General features: G+C 45.2%; 2 protein-coding genes across 8 annotated transcripts in view; one reads left to right on the top strand and one right to left on the bottom strand.

The window, feature by feature from the left end:
* PP2D1 (protein phosphatase 2C like domain containing 1) overlaps nt 1-10,597 on the bottom strand; it is a 28,920-nt gene extending 18,323 nt beyond the window's left edge. Inside the window, exons 1-4 of one of the 6 annotated variants that reach the window (XM_083825095.1) lie at nt 8,440-9,062; nt 3,628-7,905; nt 3,358-3,491; nt 1,334-2,346 (exon numbers count right to left, since the gene is read on the bottom strand). In XM_083825095.1, the coding sequence (XP_083681221.1) occupies nt 1,334-2,345 (1,012 nt within the window). In that variant the 5' untranslated portion in view covers nt 2,346; nt 3,358-3,491; nt 3,628-7,905; nt 8,440-9,062. Of the gene's footprint in view, nt 1-1,333; nt 2,347-3,357; nt 7,906-8,439; nt 9,064-10,580 lie in introns of those variants that run through there. The other 5 variants (XM_083825096.1, XM_083825097.1, XM_083825092.1 and 2 more) reach the window with 5 other exon arrangements.
* Nucleotides 10,598-10,670: 73 nt separating this feature from the next.
* KAT2B (lysine acetyltransferase 2B) overlaps nt 10,671-18,156 on the top strand; it is a 44,621-nt gene continuing 37,135 nt past the window's right edge. Inside the window, exon 1 of one of the 2 annotated variants that reach the window (XM_083825091.1) lies at nt 10,671-11,022. In XM_083825091.1, the coding sequence (XP_083681217.1) occupies nt 10,780-11,022 (243 nt within the window). In that variant the 5' untranslated portion in view covers nt 10,671-10,779. The remainder of the gene's footprint in view (nt 11,023-18,156) is intronic. The other variant, XM_083825090.1, reaches the window with a different exon arrangement.

Raw genomic sequence — 18,156 nt, 5'->3', positions numbered from 1 at the left:
TGCAAATCTGATCGTTCTCTTCAGTTCCTTATCTGTTTCTGAAGGAACATGTTTATGCTGCTGTAAGAACACATTCCTGGGGGAAAAAATGAAGCTTGTGCAAATCTTTTTTCTTCAATGTAATGCATTGAGTTGGAAATGAATGTATTAGTTCAAATGAATGTTTATTTAGAACTGGTTCAAAAATGTGGGCTTAATCATAAAAGGCTCGAAGCATCTCTGATCAGTTTTCATGCATTACCTCATTTACAGGGCTTGAGCTTACAGTATCCTTAAATGAGGGAGGCCAGCATAAAATTTCATCTGGGAGGGCAGGATGCAGGCAGGTAATTACAGCTAGAAAACTTAAGTTGGGCAAATTCTCTAATAAAAATTCTCTAATTTTTCTTACGTTCATCCTATGTCTCAAGCTTATTGCAAAAAAAAAAAGGGGGGGGGGCGTCTTCCCTGATGTGAAAACATGCATTTGTTAAATCTGAAAACATTACAACTTCTATCTCTGATTTGCTGCTATACTCAGTTAAAGGTAAGAGTGCATCTCCTGCAAGAATGTGATCTGGCACTAGATTACAGTTTTATTACAAGTAACAGCGAAGTGCAGGTGACAGCAAAAACTCTCTGTTGAAGGTAGAGAAAGTATGGATATAGCAACAAGTGTTGGGAGAACTGAGGAGAGGAAAGGGACTGCAGTTACATATTTCAGTGTCAGTGCAGGTTCAAGTTGTTTTATAGCATTCCATAGATTTGTGGAGAATAGCATATATTTGCTATATTTTTAAAATATGGATCAGTTTTATCCAAATGTGGATTTTTTTTTTGCCTCATAAAGAAGCATCTCAAAGCATTGTCCCTTTCCTGTTGATCTTTGTGGCAAAATATAGTGGCACTTAAGTCTGACTGAAAAGAACAGAAAATATTTTAAGCACGTTCCAGTGACACAAGGAACTTATCAGATCTAGAATAAAGTTCATGATTGCCTGCCCTAAAATGATGACATCTTAAGCATCTTATTGACTTTAAATAAATAAAAATTTCTACTTTTACACAGATCACTTGCATAATATGCAGTGTTTCCTAATTGTCTTTCTTGTTAGTAAATTTACTACCTTAACTCAAATATCATATTGCGGGTTCTCATCCAATAAGCTTGATATTTATTGCCTGATGCTGGTATCAATTACAAGGGAATTTATTGTGCCTCCTTCACACTGTCAATTTAAAGCAATTGCAGCTTTGTATTTCCAAATCTTTACTGCCAGTAAACCTCTGAATTAGCTTGTTTTTCTCTCTTTATTGGGTGGAGAAAAAAAAATCCGATGTGAGATGTACATACCTATGTTAGCAATGTGCAGTAACCCAGCAACATCCTCAGCTGTCCTGGTTAATGGACTATGTGTGCTGTTTTCAAAGTGTGTTCTTTCTTCTTCGTTACCATCTGTATTTTTGCTGGGGAGTCTTTCCATCAAACAGGTAACAGCTGAGCAGCCGCTCCATCGAACTTTGGAAACTTCATTCCTTCCCAGTCGTAAAAGTTTATCCATTCTCCAGAAGGACTTGGCATATGCTTTGTGAATCCATTTGTAATTCTTGGTATTGTTTATCTCATCATTGTCCTGTTTATCAGAAAAAATCATCTCCTTTTTCCTGTAGTCTGCCTCGATTACTGTGGCAAAAAAATTTAGAATTTGCTGTTCCTCTTCAGTCTTTTTGTAGGAGGAATCTGTTTGAGCAAGCTGATCAAGAAATAAAAGTGGAAGCTCTGCTGCAACCATTTCTGCAGCTGTCACACCGTGATAGCCATCAACTAGCCCCAGAAAACACGTATCTGACCTGTTTCCATAGTTGTCCACCACAAAAAATCTGTCTTCCATGTCTCCCTGCCATGTGGAATTTTTATCTTGGCAAACTGATAATGCTTTTATTGAAAAATTTTTTATTTTTTTAAGAATACCGGGACTGGTGTTGAGATCACAATATGATGTAGGACTGTGATTGTCCATAAGGAACTCAAATGAATAATCAATCTTCTGCCTATGTCTTTCAGAATATTTAGGAAGCTTGGTCAATTTTGAAATTAGCTTCTGCCTCTGAGCTAAAAGTGTTTCATTGTTCATCTCTGTTTGTGAGCTATTGTAGCCCAGCAAAGTTAGGGCTTTGTGTTTTTTATTATGGTAAAAAAGATGGTGCGGATATACTGCTTGTTGACATGCTGAGCAAAAAATTGAAGTGCACTTGGCATCTTCATTCTCAGGTGCAATTGTGACCTCCTCCAGATGATCCTCGTCTGTGCAAAGTTTGAAGTCAGATGGGTTTGCTTTGTCTTGTGATTTTTCTTCCCATGTCATTCTATAAAAGAGTTCAATATGCAATGAATTTTCACTGATACTAGGTCTTGTTTTCACTTTCTTATAAGCTCTAAATTACATTGCTGTATACTGTGTGACCCCTGTTTATATAAGAGATTACATAAAAGATGTAAGAACTGTGATTAAAAATTAGTAATACAACAAATTCAGGAACGTATAAGTTTGGAATATAAAATGCATAGCACAATTTGGGTTTATACTTAGTGAGGTCTCGGTGAGTTCTTTGTTTCCTCCTTGTGACTTGATGCATAGCCCTCTGCCTTTGCACTGTTAAAAACTGCAAGTATGTAGTAGTTCTTGATCAGCTTTTCTGTATCTATTCATCACTTTCCAGACACAGCAGTGTAGTGGGTCTGTATTTTATATATATATATATATATACACATTTGAGTTTAAGATTTTTTAAAAAAAAAACTTCCAATTTTGCATGGGCCAGTAGCATTGGTATATTTCTTTAATCAATCACACTCATTGGCATCAGTTTTAGTTGTGAAGAATTTAGAGGTCAACTGGAAAAAGATTTTATAAGACAATAAAATATCGTCCACATATATGTAATTTGTTTTTCTCACAAGAGCTAGGCTTAGCAATATTAATGTTCTTTTAATGTAGGATGCTCTTTGAACATGTCAGTTTCTACATTAAGATAGCATAAGGAATAGCGAAACTGTTATCAAGTAGGCCAAGAAGTGTTTGAGCTTTTAGATCTCTGGGTAACACGCCTGCTCCTTGAATTTGTTTATCTAGTGTTTAGTATTTATGGATGAGAAACAATGGGAAAAAATGTACTTGTTATAGGGTTTATTGTAATCTCTCTTCGTAGATTTCTAACTTTGTAGCCTTTGTAAGCTCCCGCTAATCCACCACCAGGATGAACAGCAGTGGTTCAGCAGTGGTGATATTGACAGCCACATTGAAGTGTGGCAAGACCATCCTGCTTTGACCTTGTCCATTTTCTGGGGCTCTGTCTTTAAACTTGATACAGACACACCTTAAAGCAGTTACTGTGCAACTGTTGCCTCTTCAAGGACTTCAGCTGGGAAGGACACTTCCTTCTTTCTTACTCCTTCTGTCCATCACCTCTGGGATTTAAGAATCTTAAAGAATCCAAGTACCTGTGAGCAGCTGTGGTAGAGCAATATAAAATTGTAAAGAGGAAAATCTCTTCTGTAGAGAGTGATACCTGCTGAAGTATTAGTAGAACTATTTAAAAACAACAACAACACAAAACTTTTGATGCCATCATATACGTTGTCCTTACCGAGGTGGGCTTGCAAGCAGCTACAGCTCTCATCTGCTGTAGGACCAGTTTGGAGGAAAGTCCTTCTCTCAAAAGATGAGCATCAGAAATCCTCCAGGTGTGCTGCACCATTCAGTGGGGCAAAATAAGTAGGTGCATGGTTGAACTATCAGCAGAAGACAAGCTTGCACAGATCTCTCTTCATTTACTTTGCAGTCTGAATTTGAGCACAAGCCTTTTCACTGCTGTCTTCGTAATGACACATTCATGTCTGAGAAGAGTTAGGGCTAATATATACAGAAAATCTGGCAAGCTGTTTTCAGTCAGCCTTTTAAATATGAACCCATTTTACATGTGGTGTATATAAAAGCCCTTAGAATTACAGCCAGGAAGTTGAAAGTTTTCAACAAAATGTTAATTTGGCCTCAGGAAACTTAATTCTTAACACTTGCACATTCTGTAGATGTATATATCTCTCTAAGTGGGTGTAAGTGTTAATAAATCACTGTTTTGGAGCACAAAAATGGTCGTAGTTTATTACAATTTGTAAATAACCAGGACGCTGTATATAATAATTCATGTAGAATAACAAGATATACTACAACTCTTCAGTTGAAATCATTTTGCTCATAATTGTTAAAAGGACAGCCTTGATGTTAGATTTGTTTATAGTATGCATGCATTATTTATGCATGCTTCATATATTTTACAAGCTAAAAACATGGTAAAAATGATTTTTTTTAAAAAAAGGAAAAAAAACCTTTGTTAATTTTTTATGAATTGAAAGATTAGTTTGCATTTCCTTCTCTTCTTGCATCTCCTTCATCAGGAACAGATAAAGACTTGCAAGTGTTTTGCTGTAGGGTTGAAGGATAACAGTGAGATATTGCCATCATAATATATGAAGCCAAAGCTCTCAGAAAGGGAAAGAGAAAATGCAGCTTTCTAGCTCAGTGCAATTTTCCTGTGCCTATTTAGGGAGCCTAAACCTGTGCCTATTTAGGGAGCCTAAACCTGGCACCATTTAATGTTCTGAGCTAAAAATAGAGGTGCAGGAAAAAAAGTTGGAGAAGAACGGGGAAGGAACCACTGTTTGAGATTACATGTGTTTTCAAGGGCAAAAAATCTTATTTACTGTATATATCCCAGTAAAGAGCCATTTGATCAGCTCTCAATCTTGCTCCTATGGAAGGGAGGCTGCTGTGCCATGCCCATCCGCTGCCCTACTTGTGAGAGCAGCAGAACGGAGGCAGACCACATAGCTGTGGGCCAGGGGCTGGTGTGGCTGAGAATACCATTATCTCAGTAAATCAGGTATCTCTGGCACTTGGTACTGCTTGCTGTTCATATAGCAAGGAGGGGTTATTTTCTGTTTCTGCAGTTTGTCTACACAATGTTTTTTTTTTTTTAAGTAGTGAAGATGTCACTCATGGAGTTTTAATGATCCAGGATTTGATTTGTAGACAAACAGAAGTCCCACATGCCCTCATCTCCCTCTGACACATGCCATTCCTGTCTCCACCCAGAGCGTGCTTCTTCCTCTCTTACCTTTGTCAGTCAGCAATTAAATTGTACAGTCTCCAGTCCAGAACACCTACCTCCTTGAGATTTGTGTTATTATTATTTGCTACATGTTAGTGGTCTTAGAAAACTCACTATTTGAAATGCTGAGAGCAGCACCAGGAAGGTGCCTGCCTGCCTGCAGGTGACAGGAGGAGGCAGAGAAGGGCTGAGTGATGTAAAATGGAGGTCACAGTCTCGCTGAGCTTACCGTATTACCAGCTAATATGTATAAACAGGCTACACTACTGCAAATTCTTGCTGAACAAGCAAATGTGTCATACCTGTATACAGAAACGGTGACAGGGACTCAACATTGCTAGGACTGCCCTTCCCTGAGCATGATGTGCCTCGTGCTGCAGGTCCCTGCCAAGGAACAGGCAGGGGTGGCCAGTGCCTTCCACCAGTGTTAGGAGTGCTGGGCCTCCCAGCCCACCTGCAGAGAGGATGTTGCAGTAGGAGCATGACATCTTCTCCCAGGTGAGTCAGCCTAGGTCAGCATAGCACCTGACTTACTGTATTCCCAGCAGCAACAACACAGCTGCAAGGAAGTCCTGTTGCGAAACGTGTGGGAAGAGATACAGGTGAACCCGGTGAGTCACGAGCTGTGCCGGGGGCAGCGCCTGCCTCCAAGACTTGGGAACACTCCCAGCACTGGCCTGATAATAGGCAAGGAAGGAGGAACTGATTAATAATTAAAATAATTGTGGAATAAATTAAGATAATTAGACTCCTCATTTATCTTCCTAAGCGTTGTCCAAAACTGGAGTCATGAGATTCCTGGCCTATTGGTTTCATGTCATCTTGAAATTGTCTCTGTCATTAGGTCGTCTTAGTCAGAGCTGTAATTTGTGACACTGTCCACCTGAAAAGAGGCGCAGCTCCTCAACCAAGAAGAAGCACTTGAACTGGGAAATGGGAGCAAAAAAAAAAAAGGCAAAGTAGGTCTTCCTACACCACAACTATTTTGCAGCTGGTGCCAGCTGCTGGGTCCGTGTGGTGGGGCAGAAGCACTGGTTTGTAACCCACCAAGGACCTGCGCGGGGTGATCATTTTACAAAAATAAAAGGGATTTTTTCTGTGTGGCTTTATTGTCTAAATCAGTGTGGTATCAAGGGTGTAGGTTGGAGATGGCTTGAGCACAGCTAGGAGGTGTGAGGCTGCTTGGCACCCACCTGCTGCCACTGGGGCTGTGAAAAACCCTCCCCGTATGATTGAAATATGCCGAGTGGGGTCCCAGGGAACTGTGGAGATCCCTGCCATGTAGCCGGTAGCAGGAAGGAACAAAAAGGATGTTAGAGGATGGAGTACACAAACACTGGGGAGGCAGGAGGAGGAGGAGGTAAGTGAAAAATAGGTGATATGTCCTATGCCTACATGAAGCAATGGAGAGCTCTCACCACCTCGAAGCTACACAGTGTAAGGCTACACAGTGGCTGCAGGTGAGTAAACAACATCAACAAACAGCTTCCAAACTTGGTTTGTGTGTACTTTGTGTTGTATTGGTGAAGGCAGTGCAGCGCCTCTGCTGCTTGAGTCCAGCCGCCAGCTTCTCGCTTGGTTTTGGTCCCTCAAAACTGTGACTGCAGTCGTAAGTAGCATGCTCGGGGTAAGAAGTGAAAAAAATGGCAAATTGCTTTGGCACTTGCAAAAAGTTTGTGTTGCTACAACAGTCTTGAGTGTTGCAATGATATTTTCTCCATTTTTTTCTCTTTTTTTTTCTTTAAAAATGGGATGACTGGGGTGCGAGATTCTCTGTAACAAAGGCCTGCTGGTAAGGTTTGCCATCTACATTATTAATATTGCATGTAAGCAGCATGGGAAGCTGACAAGGTGTTAGAGAGAACATAAGGAACAAAACTTTTGCACTCTTAATACTTACAGTGGTTCATAAAATATTGATAGCAGACCTGAATGCCTGGTGGCCAAGAGGGAGGCCACTTAACCCACAAGGAATGTGCTAATGAAAGAACACAATGGGATTTTATACTTGGAGAAATTCCCCAGAGGGGGAAGAGCTCTGCTTTCTCTATTTGCATTGAATGGCATGAATAAAAACAGGTGGGAGAGCAGGAAGAGTCCTATCTTGAACAAAAGGAGAGGGGGAGAGGTGTGGGGTCGGGCACAGAGCCCTGCCTGGGCTGGGAGATGGGGTCAGATGGGCTTGTGGAGCTGGGCAGCAGGCAGGGAGGCTGCTCTCGGAGAGGCAGCATAGTTCAGCGTCAGGCTGTTATTAGCTGAGTCACTCTTTGTGTGGCCAAGATAGGCCCCAAAAGCTTCTGATGACAACTGGGTAATAAGCAGACACCAGACACACCCTAAATTGCATTTTAATTTTCCTTTTTGTTGCATCAAGTGCAACCGTCTCCTTTGCTGGAATACCGTGCAGGTTTTTGCATTTAAGCTTGCCTGGTGTTTTGGGTGAATTCAGGCGATGGCAGCAAACCTGGATGTGGTGGCTTCTGGGAGCACCAGCTGGAAGCAGCAGCCTCATCAGGGCCACCAGCAGCCTGAGAGAGACCTGAGAAGCACAGGAGCTGGCACGATGTCTCATTCAGCTCCTGGCTGGCTGTGGGGCAGATGAGCAGCCTTCCTGGGATCAGAGGCTGCTCACCTGAGCTCGGGAGCCAGGCATCAGGGGCAGGAGGCAGCTGGGTTCACCCTCAGTTCTTGCTAAGCACTGCTTTCAGACTCAGTTCCTCTTGTGCAAACCCAGTGACGTGCCCCGAAGGACAGAAACTGAAAGATGTGGTGAGGGCTTTTCAGACAATGCTTTGAGTTTGATTCTAATTTAGTATCTTCATAATGCATACTTAATGATGGAAAATAAGCACTGGAGTGATTCTGTTGTGCTCAAACTGAGTTATGCATGCATTACAATTAGAAAATGAATACATGCTAGCTGGTAAATTCAGCCAACAGAAAAACTCAGCTTAACTATATGAAGCTGCGAATGACATCTACACAGTCATATTTTTCTGCTTTCCAAATGTAGTATAACCTGTAATGGCCAAATTAAATTCACTGAAGCTACCACAAGTCAACACAACCCAAGTTATAGTTGTAAGTTTCTGGCCAGCAAATGAACTATTCCTTGTTTACTCTTGCCAAAAGTGCAAATTTAGTATTTTAGCTGTCACTGGAGCAGTTTCAGACAAAGTAAATCCTTGGAATTTGTTTTGTTTTAAATGATATAGTAGCACAAGTTAAAATGAGAACAACGATTTTAAACTTGCTAAAAATATAAGCATAAAAAATAAGAGAAAGTCTTACCTATCTTCAGTTTGAGTGATTTCTTTTTAAGTTGCTCCTCCGTGATAGCAGGCAGTACTGCATTTGGAGTGAAATTAGTGTTTGTAAATGTTACTATAGTAACTGTATCCGTAGCCACAGGCTGGCAGACTTACTGTTCTGGCTACCTAGCGAGCAGCAAGGTAAAAAGGAAAGAGAAGAGGCAGTGTTGTAAAACAGCCATGATCTTGAGGCTTCTAGAGGGAAGTGTTGGAGAAGTGTTTTTTGCCTTTACAGTAACCAGTGTGCTGCTTTACGCTACGCCTAGAGCACACTCCTGTGAACTCTGCCTGTACAGTTGCAGACATAGAAGAGCACTGAGTAGCCCTAATAAACCTCAGGGGGGTTACTCAGCCTGTAAAAATAGTAACAGTTTTTTCAGCATTGAAACTTGTAATTCGTTTGCATATAGGTATGTAACTGATGCTGGGTTAAACAGCGTTAGCTTACCATTTAGAGGTAATTATTTACCTTTAAATAATTTACCTATTTGGGGCTGGTGATTAATATATATATATATAGAAGAGAGAGAAAGGAAAACGACACAATGGGAGAACGGAATGGCTACAGGAGCTCCAAGCAAAGCCAGGAGCCTGTGTCTGAGACGAGACACCCGTAGGAGCCCATATACTGTTTCAGATGGGCTATTCGCTGGTAACATTTGCTGCCGAAGCGGAGCGGTGGGGAAGCTGAAAGTGAAACCAAGTGATTACAGTTTCGTTTTCAGGTCCGGGAGGAAAGTGGAAGCCTCCCCGGCACAAAGCAATGCAAGCGCAGAGGTGCAGAGAATTATTCTTACACGGCTGTTACCACGCGGCGGCTATTTGCTATTCCAAAACGTCATCCTGCCCCTTCCACTAATAATACCAAAGAGTTCTCCGGCAAATGTAAAGGAAACGATATTATCCCCGTGCCGTTAATTCTCGCAAAGCCGGCGGCTGAGGCAGGGTTGCCTTCCCCGCCGCCTCCCGGGGCAGCGGCTCCTCCACCTTAACAGTCCGTCTTAAGGCACCGGGGGTGGCAGCAGCCATCTTACGGGTCACTGTCACGGCTGCTCGGAAGCCCTGCACCGGCCCCAGCCTCTGCCACGGCCTCCCCAGCGCCGGGGTCCCCACGGGGAGGCTGGGGATGGGGTGGGGGCAGGTGCTGTGCCTCCCCCCCCCCTTCAAGTTTTCCTAAAGTGGATGAGGGAACAGAGTGGTCCCCATCAATCTTTTGTTGATTTTAAAAGCTCAGCCAATAATAATAATAATAATAATTTAAAAATCGCCCTTTCCCACAAAAATACCCCACTGTTTCATTTTGAAAGGGAGCTTGGTGTGTCCTCCAGGTTTTGTTGTTTGTTTCATTTTTTTTGTTTTCCCTCATTTAATGAAAATGTCAACTCACCATATAACCTAATTCTTCAGAATATCACCAGTAGCAGGGAAAATGGGGGCAAGGGAAGGAGGAGACCACAGGAAAAGTGTTTTCTCACTCCTCCTGCCTCCTATATGCCCGCTATACATCTCTCCTAACTTTGCAGAAGTCCAGTCATTTTTGCCTGCCCTGTGCAAGGCACCAAGGCCTTGCTGCTGCAGGAGGTCCTCATGCCATGGGATTCCCCTCGCTCTTAATATTGCTGCCTCGGGTTTACACATCAAAGAGCTGCAGATCCCACACAAACGCCCAGCCTCTCAAGCCGTGGTGCCCTCCTATAGAACTGCCATTTGTGGTTTCTCACGGCTCGGCCGCATTTTTACATGTGTGCGGCAGAGCGCAGCTTCCTCCGAACCGCACATCTACCTCCACGCACCGAGCGCGCTTGCTGCGGTGGGACCGTTTGCTTAATTTTTGCCCCCGGTTAGAAGGCAATTCCTTCATAGTACATAGGCTGACTGCTGTCAACACTCCTTCTGGGACGAGGTGAGGCATCGAGCAGCCTCCCCAGGAATTATCCCGTATTTAAAACTGACATTTTTACGCTGCCTCAACCAGAAACCACCTAAAAAGCCCCGAGCCGCTCAAAACCGGCGGCACGACGGGGGTGCTGAGGCGGCTCTGGCACCCCCCGTCCTCCCCCCCAGCCCGGCTGTCTCCCGCGGGCGCTCAGGGCGCCGCCCGCACCCCTTCGCCCCCCTCACCCGGCGCGGGCGGGAGGCGGGTGCCGGCTCCCCCCTGCCGGCGGGGCCGGAGCCGCCCGCGGAGCGCCGGGGCCCTCCTCCCGCCTCCCCCCCCGGGGAGCAGCCGGCGGCGGCGGCGGCGGCGCGGCGGAGGGGAGGGCCTAGGGCCGGGCGCAGGGCGCCGGCCGGCCGGACGGGCGGCTGCCGCCGCGCCGCGGGCATGGCGGAGCCTGGCGGCGGCGCCGGACCCGGGGCCGGGGCCGGGCCCGGGGCGGCGGGGGGCGGCCCGCAGCAGGGCTCCCCGGCCGCCGGGGGGGTGGCGGCCGCCGCGGGTCCGGCCCGTACCGCCGCCGACAGCCCCGCGGGGCCCGGCTCGGCGCGCACGGCCGGGAAGAAGGCGCAGCTGCGCGCCGCGCCGCGGGCCAAGAAGCTGGAGAAGCTGGGCGTCTACTCCGCCTGCAAGGTACCCGGCCGCGGCGCCCACCCGCCCACGGAGGGTGGGGATTGACGGCGGGGAGGGGAAGGGCCGCGCCGGGGCGAACCGAGCCGGGCCGGGCGGGGACGGCGGCCCGGTGCTCCCCGCGGAAGTGGCGGCTCCTCCACCCCTCCCCGGGGCTCTCCAGCCGCGGGTCGCGAGGATAAACCCTGAGCCTGCCGACGGACGGGGCGCCCCCACCCCCGGTGTCGCCCTCTCCGGTGCCCGCGGCACGGCGGCAGCCCCGGCTGGCACCAGCCGCCCCGGCGGGGCGCGGCCTCCGGGCTCCGGCAAGCCCTGGCCTCGCCGGTCACGTAGCTGTGACTGCCTGCCTCGCCCTGCCCCGAGCATCCATCCATCACTCCCTCCGCACGCTCCTGCCCCGGGCATCCCTCCCTTTCCACGCTCCTGCCCTCCACCTGCAGCTCGCTGCTGGGTGGGACGAGCAGGGCTCGCCCCTGGTGGTTTTGGAGGTGGAGGGAGCGTGGTCAGAGCGGCTGCTCCTGCCCTCGGAGGCTGGTGACAGCCGGTGGTGTCGTCCGTGCGTGTACACGTGCAGTGCAGGATGCGTGTGGCCAAAGCTCGGGCTGCTGGCCGCTCTGCTGCTGCTGCTGCTGCATGGGTGTACTCCTGGATGCATGGGGAGACCGACAGGTTCAGGCTGGCAGTGCTGAGATAAAACCCTCTAGTAACGCTCTCTGTGTTGGAAATAATTGGGCTGTTTGTGAGAAAAGTGGTTTTTACTCCCTCTGTTCCCTTACTTTGGAACCCCCAAAAAGGCACACGTTGGGTCTAAGTTGGGACTAAAAGCTGACAGACACGAGGAAGCATCTTAGTTTGCGTCCATAACCCATTCTGGTGATGTGAGGAGCTTGAACCGCCTGCTGAAGGCATGTCGCAATGCCGTCATGTGAAGGCAAGTTAAGCAAGCTGCACGCTTCAGTTTCTTTGCTGTTTACAAATGTGCAGGCATCTCTGCTTCAGCTTTGTTGCACTTGTGGGATGTGCAAGATTACACAAGTGTCAGGAAATAAAAGAGCAGCTAGTGCACATGAAGCTGGTGGCCCTTGTTGAAGGCTGGGAGACGAGGTTTGAAGCTTTCCTAGTGCTGATTCCGCTTTGCATCCCCAATACTTTATTGCTACCAAGACGTGCTGTTAAGTGATGCTGGATGCGGGGCATGTGAAGCCTTCATGGGTGTGCCTGTGTCTATGAATCACTTTTTCTCTTCCCCGTTTAGTTCTTTTTCCTTCCCTTGACGTACCTCCAGCTGATCTTCATGAGGGTTGAAGCCTTTTCCTCAGGTGCTTTGCCCTGCAGAGGTGGCTGCGCCATGAAGGAGCGCAGGCAGCCTTGTCTGTACCGAACCACTCTGCTTTTCTGGGGACTCGTCAGCCCCAGACGTGCACTGTCACGGGTGCTTGGTGGCAGGGAGGTGAGAGCTGTGAGGGAGGGGAGGCAGCCTGCTGCCAGCCCTTCTGTCCCTCCCGCAGGGCTGGTGGGGCGCAGTGTGGTGACAGCTCACGCTGCCTGTGCCCTGCTGGGGTGTCCTCGTCAGCCCTCGAGGTCCCGCTCTTCTGCGGGAGTCCCAGCTGGCTGTGTCCCTCTTGGCACTCCAGTGATGGGGCCAGACATATGGCTGGGGGCACCGCGGGGCTTCATCCCCCTCCCCTGCCGGGAGCAAGACGCAGCCACAGCACTCAGTGCCGCTACAAGAAGATTAAAATGCAAAACCAACCTTTTCTACCTGATTTTTCTGAAGTAATTCAGCAGCAGGCAGCATTCTTTCAGGTCTCAAAACATCAGCAAGTGGACATCCTTGTAAGCTAATCAGGGGCTGTCTCCTGTGGGGTACGGTGGAAGGATGCAGCTGGGTGGAAGGATGTGCTGTACTTCTTCCTGAGCACCTGGCAGGAGCTCCAAAACTACACTGCTTGGGTCGGAACATTAGCGGTCTGCAAGGAGCTGTAGCAGTGCGGAGAACTTTGAACTTTTTCTTGCTCTGGATTGCAACTTCTGTGCCATTTGTTTTGTGTGTTCCTGTGTGTGAGTGCGAGAGCTCAAACACTTGCACCGTCTCCGAAGGAGGCTTCTGTTTTCATTCAAGTGGCAGCCATATGTTAATCTTATGTAGATCCACGTAGAGCTGTACGAGTTGGAGTGCAGAAAATATGTGACGACATCCTTAAGTGCTGATAACTTTTTCCCATGTGAAATTCACTGCAAAATCCTACTGCTTCAGCACACAGAACTTATTGGAAACGTAATCCCAGAGATGCTGGGAGTAGTAGAGGCAGAGAGCATGGGTTCGCTAGAGCTGAAGAGCAGAAGTCAGAGGCTGTGTAGCGTGCAGGTCCGTCTGGTGACAGCAAAAATATGCTGTGCTGGAGAGGACACTGTGAGCAGAAAGGGGTGTGAGGCACTGCTCTGCGGTAGGACACCCAGTCCCCAAGAGGGAACACTCTGGTCCTTCTTTAGCTGTCTCTCCGCTTCATCCCTTGGGAAATATGGGCAAAGATGTCTTCAGTGTGCACATATTCTAAGCAGAATGAGAGCTGAGTTTAGAGAGCTCTTGCCCTGGCCTGGGACTAAAGAAATCTGTGTGCTTGTGTTTTTTAATGGTTTGGTTTTGTTTTTCTGGTAAAGAATTGAGACAGGAGAGTGGCCACCGTGGAGCTGCACCACTTGACTTTTTCTCCTATAAAATAAAAAGGGGTGGAAGGGCAAGAGCAGGCTCTTCTGTGTGAAACAGCTTTTTAAACTCCTGGGTTTGTGTGTGGGGAATGCATATTCTGAACAATAAGATATATATTAGGAGCTGGCGCAGTTTTCATGATTTTCAGAAGTACACAGTAGTGCTGTATTTGTGGAGTGTTTTGTATTTGGCACTTACAGCTGTGTATGTACGAATGGCTGCATACATCGTTTTGGTTTTGTCCAGTGTGAAATTGAGCATTAGGCACATGAGCGTGCCGCACTTTAATATAAAAGCGGCACTGTGTGACTTCATCCTCCATCTTCATTAAATATATTTATGTGTGTAAGTCTTCTAGGCTTTCTTTTTTTCTCCCTACTGGTTTACAGTATGTAAAAATACAACTCTCTCTCCAGCCCATAGGGAGTTTTTCTTAAACAATATGTTGAAATGTGTACTATTTTAGTACACTAATTTTTCTGTAAAATTGCTTGTTTCTAACAGTATGCGTTACAGTAATGCCTGGATGCTGGCTGATAAATGTAATTTGAGCCCTGTAGCTTAAGGCATTTGCACAAGTAGTGGAGAATAACACCTCCTTGAAGACCCCATGCTTTAAATAACCAAAACAAACAGCATGAACAGGGCTAGATGAGAAGATTTGGCTGAGACCCCACGGCAGGTGAGCGGCAGAGTCTGAAGTAAACTCTGGGTCTCCCAGGCTCCAGAGCAGCTGCTGACCCTTGGTACGGGCATTTTCCCCCACATCTGATCCAGCAGTGAACTCTGTAGTGTTTTCGTGCTCCCACACATTAAAAATAGTTCGTGGTATGATTATGTACTGTGGTTTCCATAATTACTTTTTTTTTTTTTCCCCTGACTTTTATAAGGCAGATTAAGATGACGCAGACTTGACTGCCTTACTTGTCTCAACTCTGTATTGTAGGAGTACAGCTCCTTGAAGCTCCAAAATGTATGAATGTTTTCTGGAGAAACTGAGGAGGTATATAGGAGACATACAGGACATTAAACCTTTCTTACAATCATTTTCATAGTGGGGCGAGTCTGTTTTGCTATGTATTGTAGGCCTAATTAAGACACCTTTCTTTAAATTAAATAAGAAATCTACCATTAACCTCACAAGGTGGGAATTGGATCCCTGCTTTTAATAACAAATATTATACGGTAGCCTACATCTGTTCTGTAGTTGAGAGAAACCTGGGGGTGGGGTGGGGTAGGGGGAATACAATACTTGGATTGACTAATAAAGGAAGAACATGTCCTTAGAGCTGAACACTAAATTGATTTCATATTGTTAAAGACAAATGGGTCAGATCCCTTCCTGGTACATATGAGTAGATCTCCAAGCAGTATCTGAATGCCTGGTTGCTGGGTACTGGGTGTTTGAGTAGGAAAAACATGCATTTTAAATTCATCAATGTTTTTGTTATGCGTTGTTTGATGTTCTTTGTTAAAAGCATCATTTTGAGATTATTGCTTGCAGGAGAAAACTTTACAGTAGGGTTTTTTACTTGGCTTTTCTGTTGGGAGGGAAAGTAATTTTTCTGGAGTAATTACACTTGTCGGAAACAAGACCTGTGGTGCTGTGTGTCTGTAATCTGTTGAGTCTGCTTGGCGTTGCAGTTATGAGACAGGGCAGACTGTATGGCTTTGAGCTGAAAAGAGCCCAGTGCAGCAGCTGTTTTGAAAGTCAGCTTTAAGTCTGTTGAGGTCTTTTGCTTTGTAATCAAGTTGGGTTGAAACTTACCTGTTCCTATGCCCATTTCACCACTGGAAAGGGGAAGGAATGGTTTAGGCAGCATGACATTGTAACAGTATTTACTGAGTCATTATAATTTAGACCTGAAACCCACTTAACGGGCATAAATATAAATAAAAATGTATGTTAAAATGTGCTGTTATTACACTGTAGTACCATACATGTAGTACATGGAAGGTGTCAAAAATTTGATTGAAAATATACCACGCAGTGCGGAATGTATGTAATTTCTGCACTGGTTTTGAGGGGAGACTAGGCATTGGTGTGTAATTGTTGTGTTTGATTACATTACACTCATCAGTTTTATTAAAAAAACATCCTTTAAGGTACAATGTCTGTGCTCCTTGGGCCTGGAAAGATGGCATTTGTGGCTTTGCAGGGTTCAATAAAGCAGAAGTCCCCAGCTTTCTGCAGTGGCTTTATCAAAGCTCCACAGATGTCCCAAAAAACAAGACCCCAAGGACTGGATGTGCTAGTTTAAATGTTTCTTTTCCTCCATCCCCTCCAAACTGTTTTGAACTTAAATTAAGTTTTTGTGGAGGTGAAGTCATATTTTATTTTCTAATGAAAAGCAGATGACAGACATTTAAAAAAAAAAAAAAAAGAAAAGAAAGAAAGGAAAAAGCTGAAGATGGCCAAGGAAAGGACTGAATGAACAAAGACAGTGGAAGACTTGTAACAAGTAGGCAATTTAAGCCACTGAGTAATGCACATTGCACATTCAGCACAAAATACTTGCACTATCAACATCGACAATGAAAGCTTAGTTTTTAAGAGGACCTTTTTGGGCTGTGTTTCCCCTTGGTTAACAGAACTTTTATGCTGATTCTGGTGTTTTATAGAAAGGATTAAAAAAAAAAAAATAGAAAAAAGACCCTCCCTTAATAGTTGCTTGAGAAAGGTCTCTAGAATATTTTGAACAATACAAATTAACATCTGCTTTAAAAAGATCTGGCAAGCAAGTACTACCGAGGGCTGACAAAAATCTGCCACTGAACACACTGTTTTTATTCTGCTGTGGGTGGGTTGATATTTATTTTTGGCAGTTTAACCGAGCTGTTATCACAATTCATACATCTGTTTGTTTGCATCTTTGCTGTTAATTATTGTGTGACACGAAAGTTTGTGTAGTTACTCACTGTTTATAGCTTTTTAGGCTTGATCGTAAACATTGTGTGGTGAGCTTCTGTGAAATGCTGGTTCCACTCAGAGAAAGATATTCTCTAAATGCTTTTGGCCTAGTTTATTTTATTTTTTGTCATCTTCCACTGTGGTATGATTTAAGGCAATTAATAATAAGCATTATGTTATGTCAGTAATTTACAAAGTTGAACATTTGTCCAGACGACTGAGTGGGAAGAATCAGACCCTAATTCCCTAACCTAATAGTCAGTTATTTTCTTGCTGTTGCTGTTCGAGAACTTCTTTATGATTCTATCTTGAATTTTCTTTGGCAATAATCTCATTTTCTGACAGTCTCTTCTTGTTTTAACTGCAAAAGCTCTCATGGCAACATTCTCTCTTCTATGAAGCAATTGTGAATAGCTTATTTGGCGTTGTTTTTGTCTAGCTTGAGGTCAAATCATCCTGCAGATGTCCGCAGTCTCCACAACAGGGCAATCCTTGGTTCGCAGGTGCCACTCAATCACTGGCTTCTCTTTCTAGTCAACAAACCTTAGTAGGTCCTGTAGGTTTGGATAGCAAACAAAAATAAAACTGGCTCAATGCCTGTGAAATTGTAAGAGACAGTTTCTACTGCAGGATAACATCAGGCCTGCTTGACTTCTCTGCCAATCATATTACTCATAGAAAACATGATAGAAAAATAACATGCAATCCACTGTAAGTCCTTCCAGGTTGCATTTTCTGAGACTGTATGTATATAAATCTTCCCCAGATTTCCTGTTTCATATAGAAATCTCCCTGGTGCTACACTACAGACACATGTTGTGGTAGACAGCCACAGCACAGTGGCCTACACCCACACAGTGCTTGGAGAGCTGGTGGGTCCAGGGGATGCAGCTGGCCCCCTTTCCAAGGGAAGTATACGTGGAAGTGGTTTTGCTGGGCACTTGCAGGTGGGTTTCTGAGTCATCCTGGTGGTTTTGGCTGCTGAAAACACCACTTGCCCCTTCCAGCATGCCAGACCGCCCCGAATGTCGTCTGACCCAGTGGCCGGGAGTCCAGCTGGATAAACACTTAAGCAGAAGAGATGGTAAAAGCATCATGTGGCGCTCAGCAAAATGCAGGCAGCAGTTGTCGCAGTGCTCAGGTTGCTGAATATTGAAATTAGAGTGGAAGAACAATTTACCATCAATCTACGAAGCTGTCAGTCACAGGCACTGTCAAGCTGTGATCTTTTCTGCCTCTCTTGGGTGCTTCTTCCGTAGGTGAGATGAGATTTGGAAACATAAAAGGAAAATGAAATAGGTTCCTGAAATAGATTGCATTAAATATATTCAGAATCAGTTTGAAAAAATGACACATTAGTGCTGGATATATTAACACCACATTTTTCCTACTAAGGTTGTTTCAGTCATAAATATTATGCGGCAGTTGGCATACTTTCCTCACAGAGGTCTTGGCAGTGCAAATTCATGAGTATCTCATTACAGCCCAGTGCACAGATATCTCTGAATAGCAGAAA

Source organism: Anser anser (genome assembly GCF_964211835.1).
Source record: "Anser anser genome assembly, chromosome: 2".
NCBI lineage: Eukaryota > Metazoa > Chordata > Aves > Anseriformes > Anatidae > Anser > Anser anser.
The sequence above is the reverse complement of the archived record's forward strand: the minus strand, read 5'-3'. Positions and strand labels throughout refer to the sequence as shown.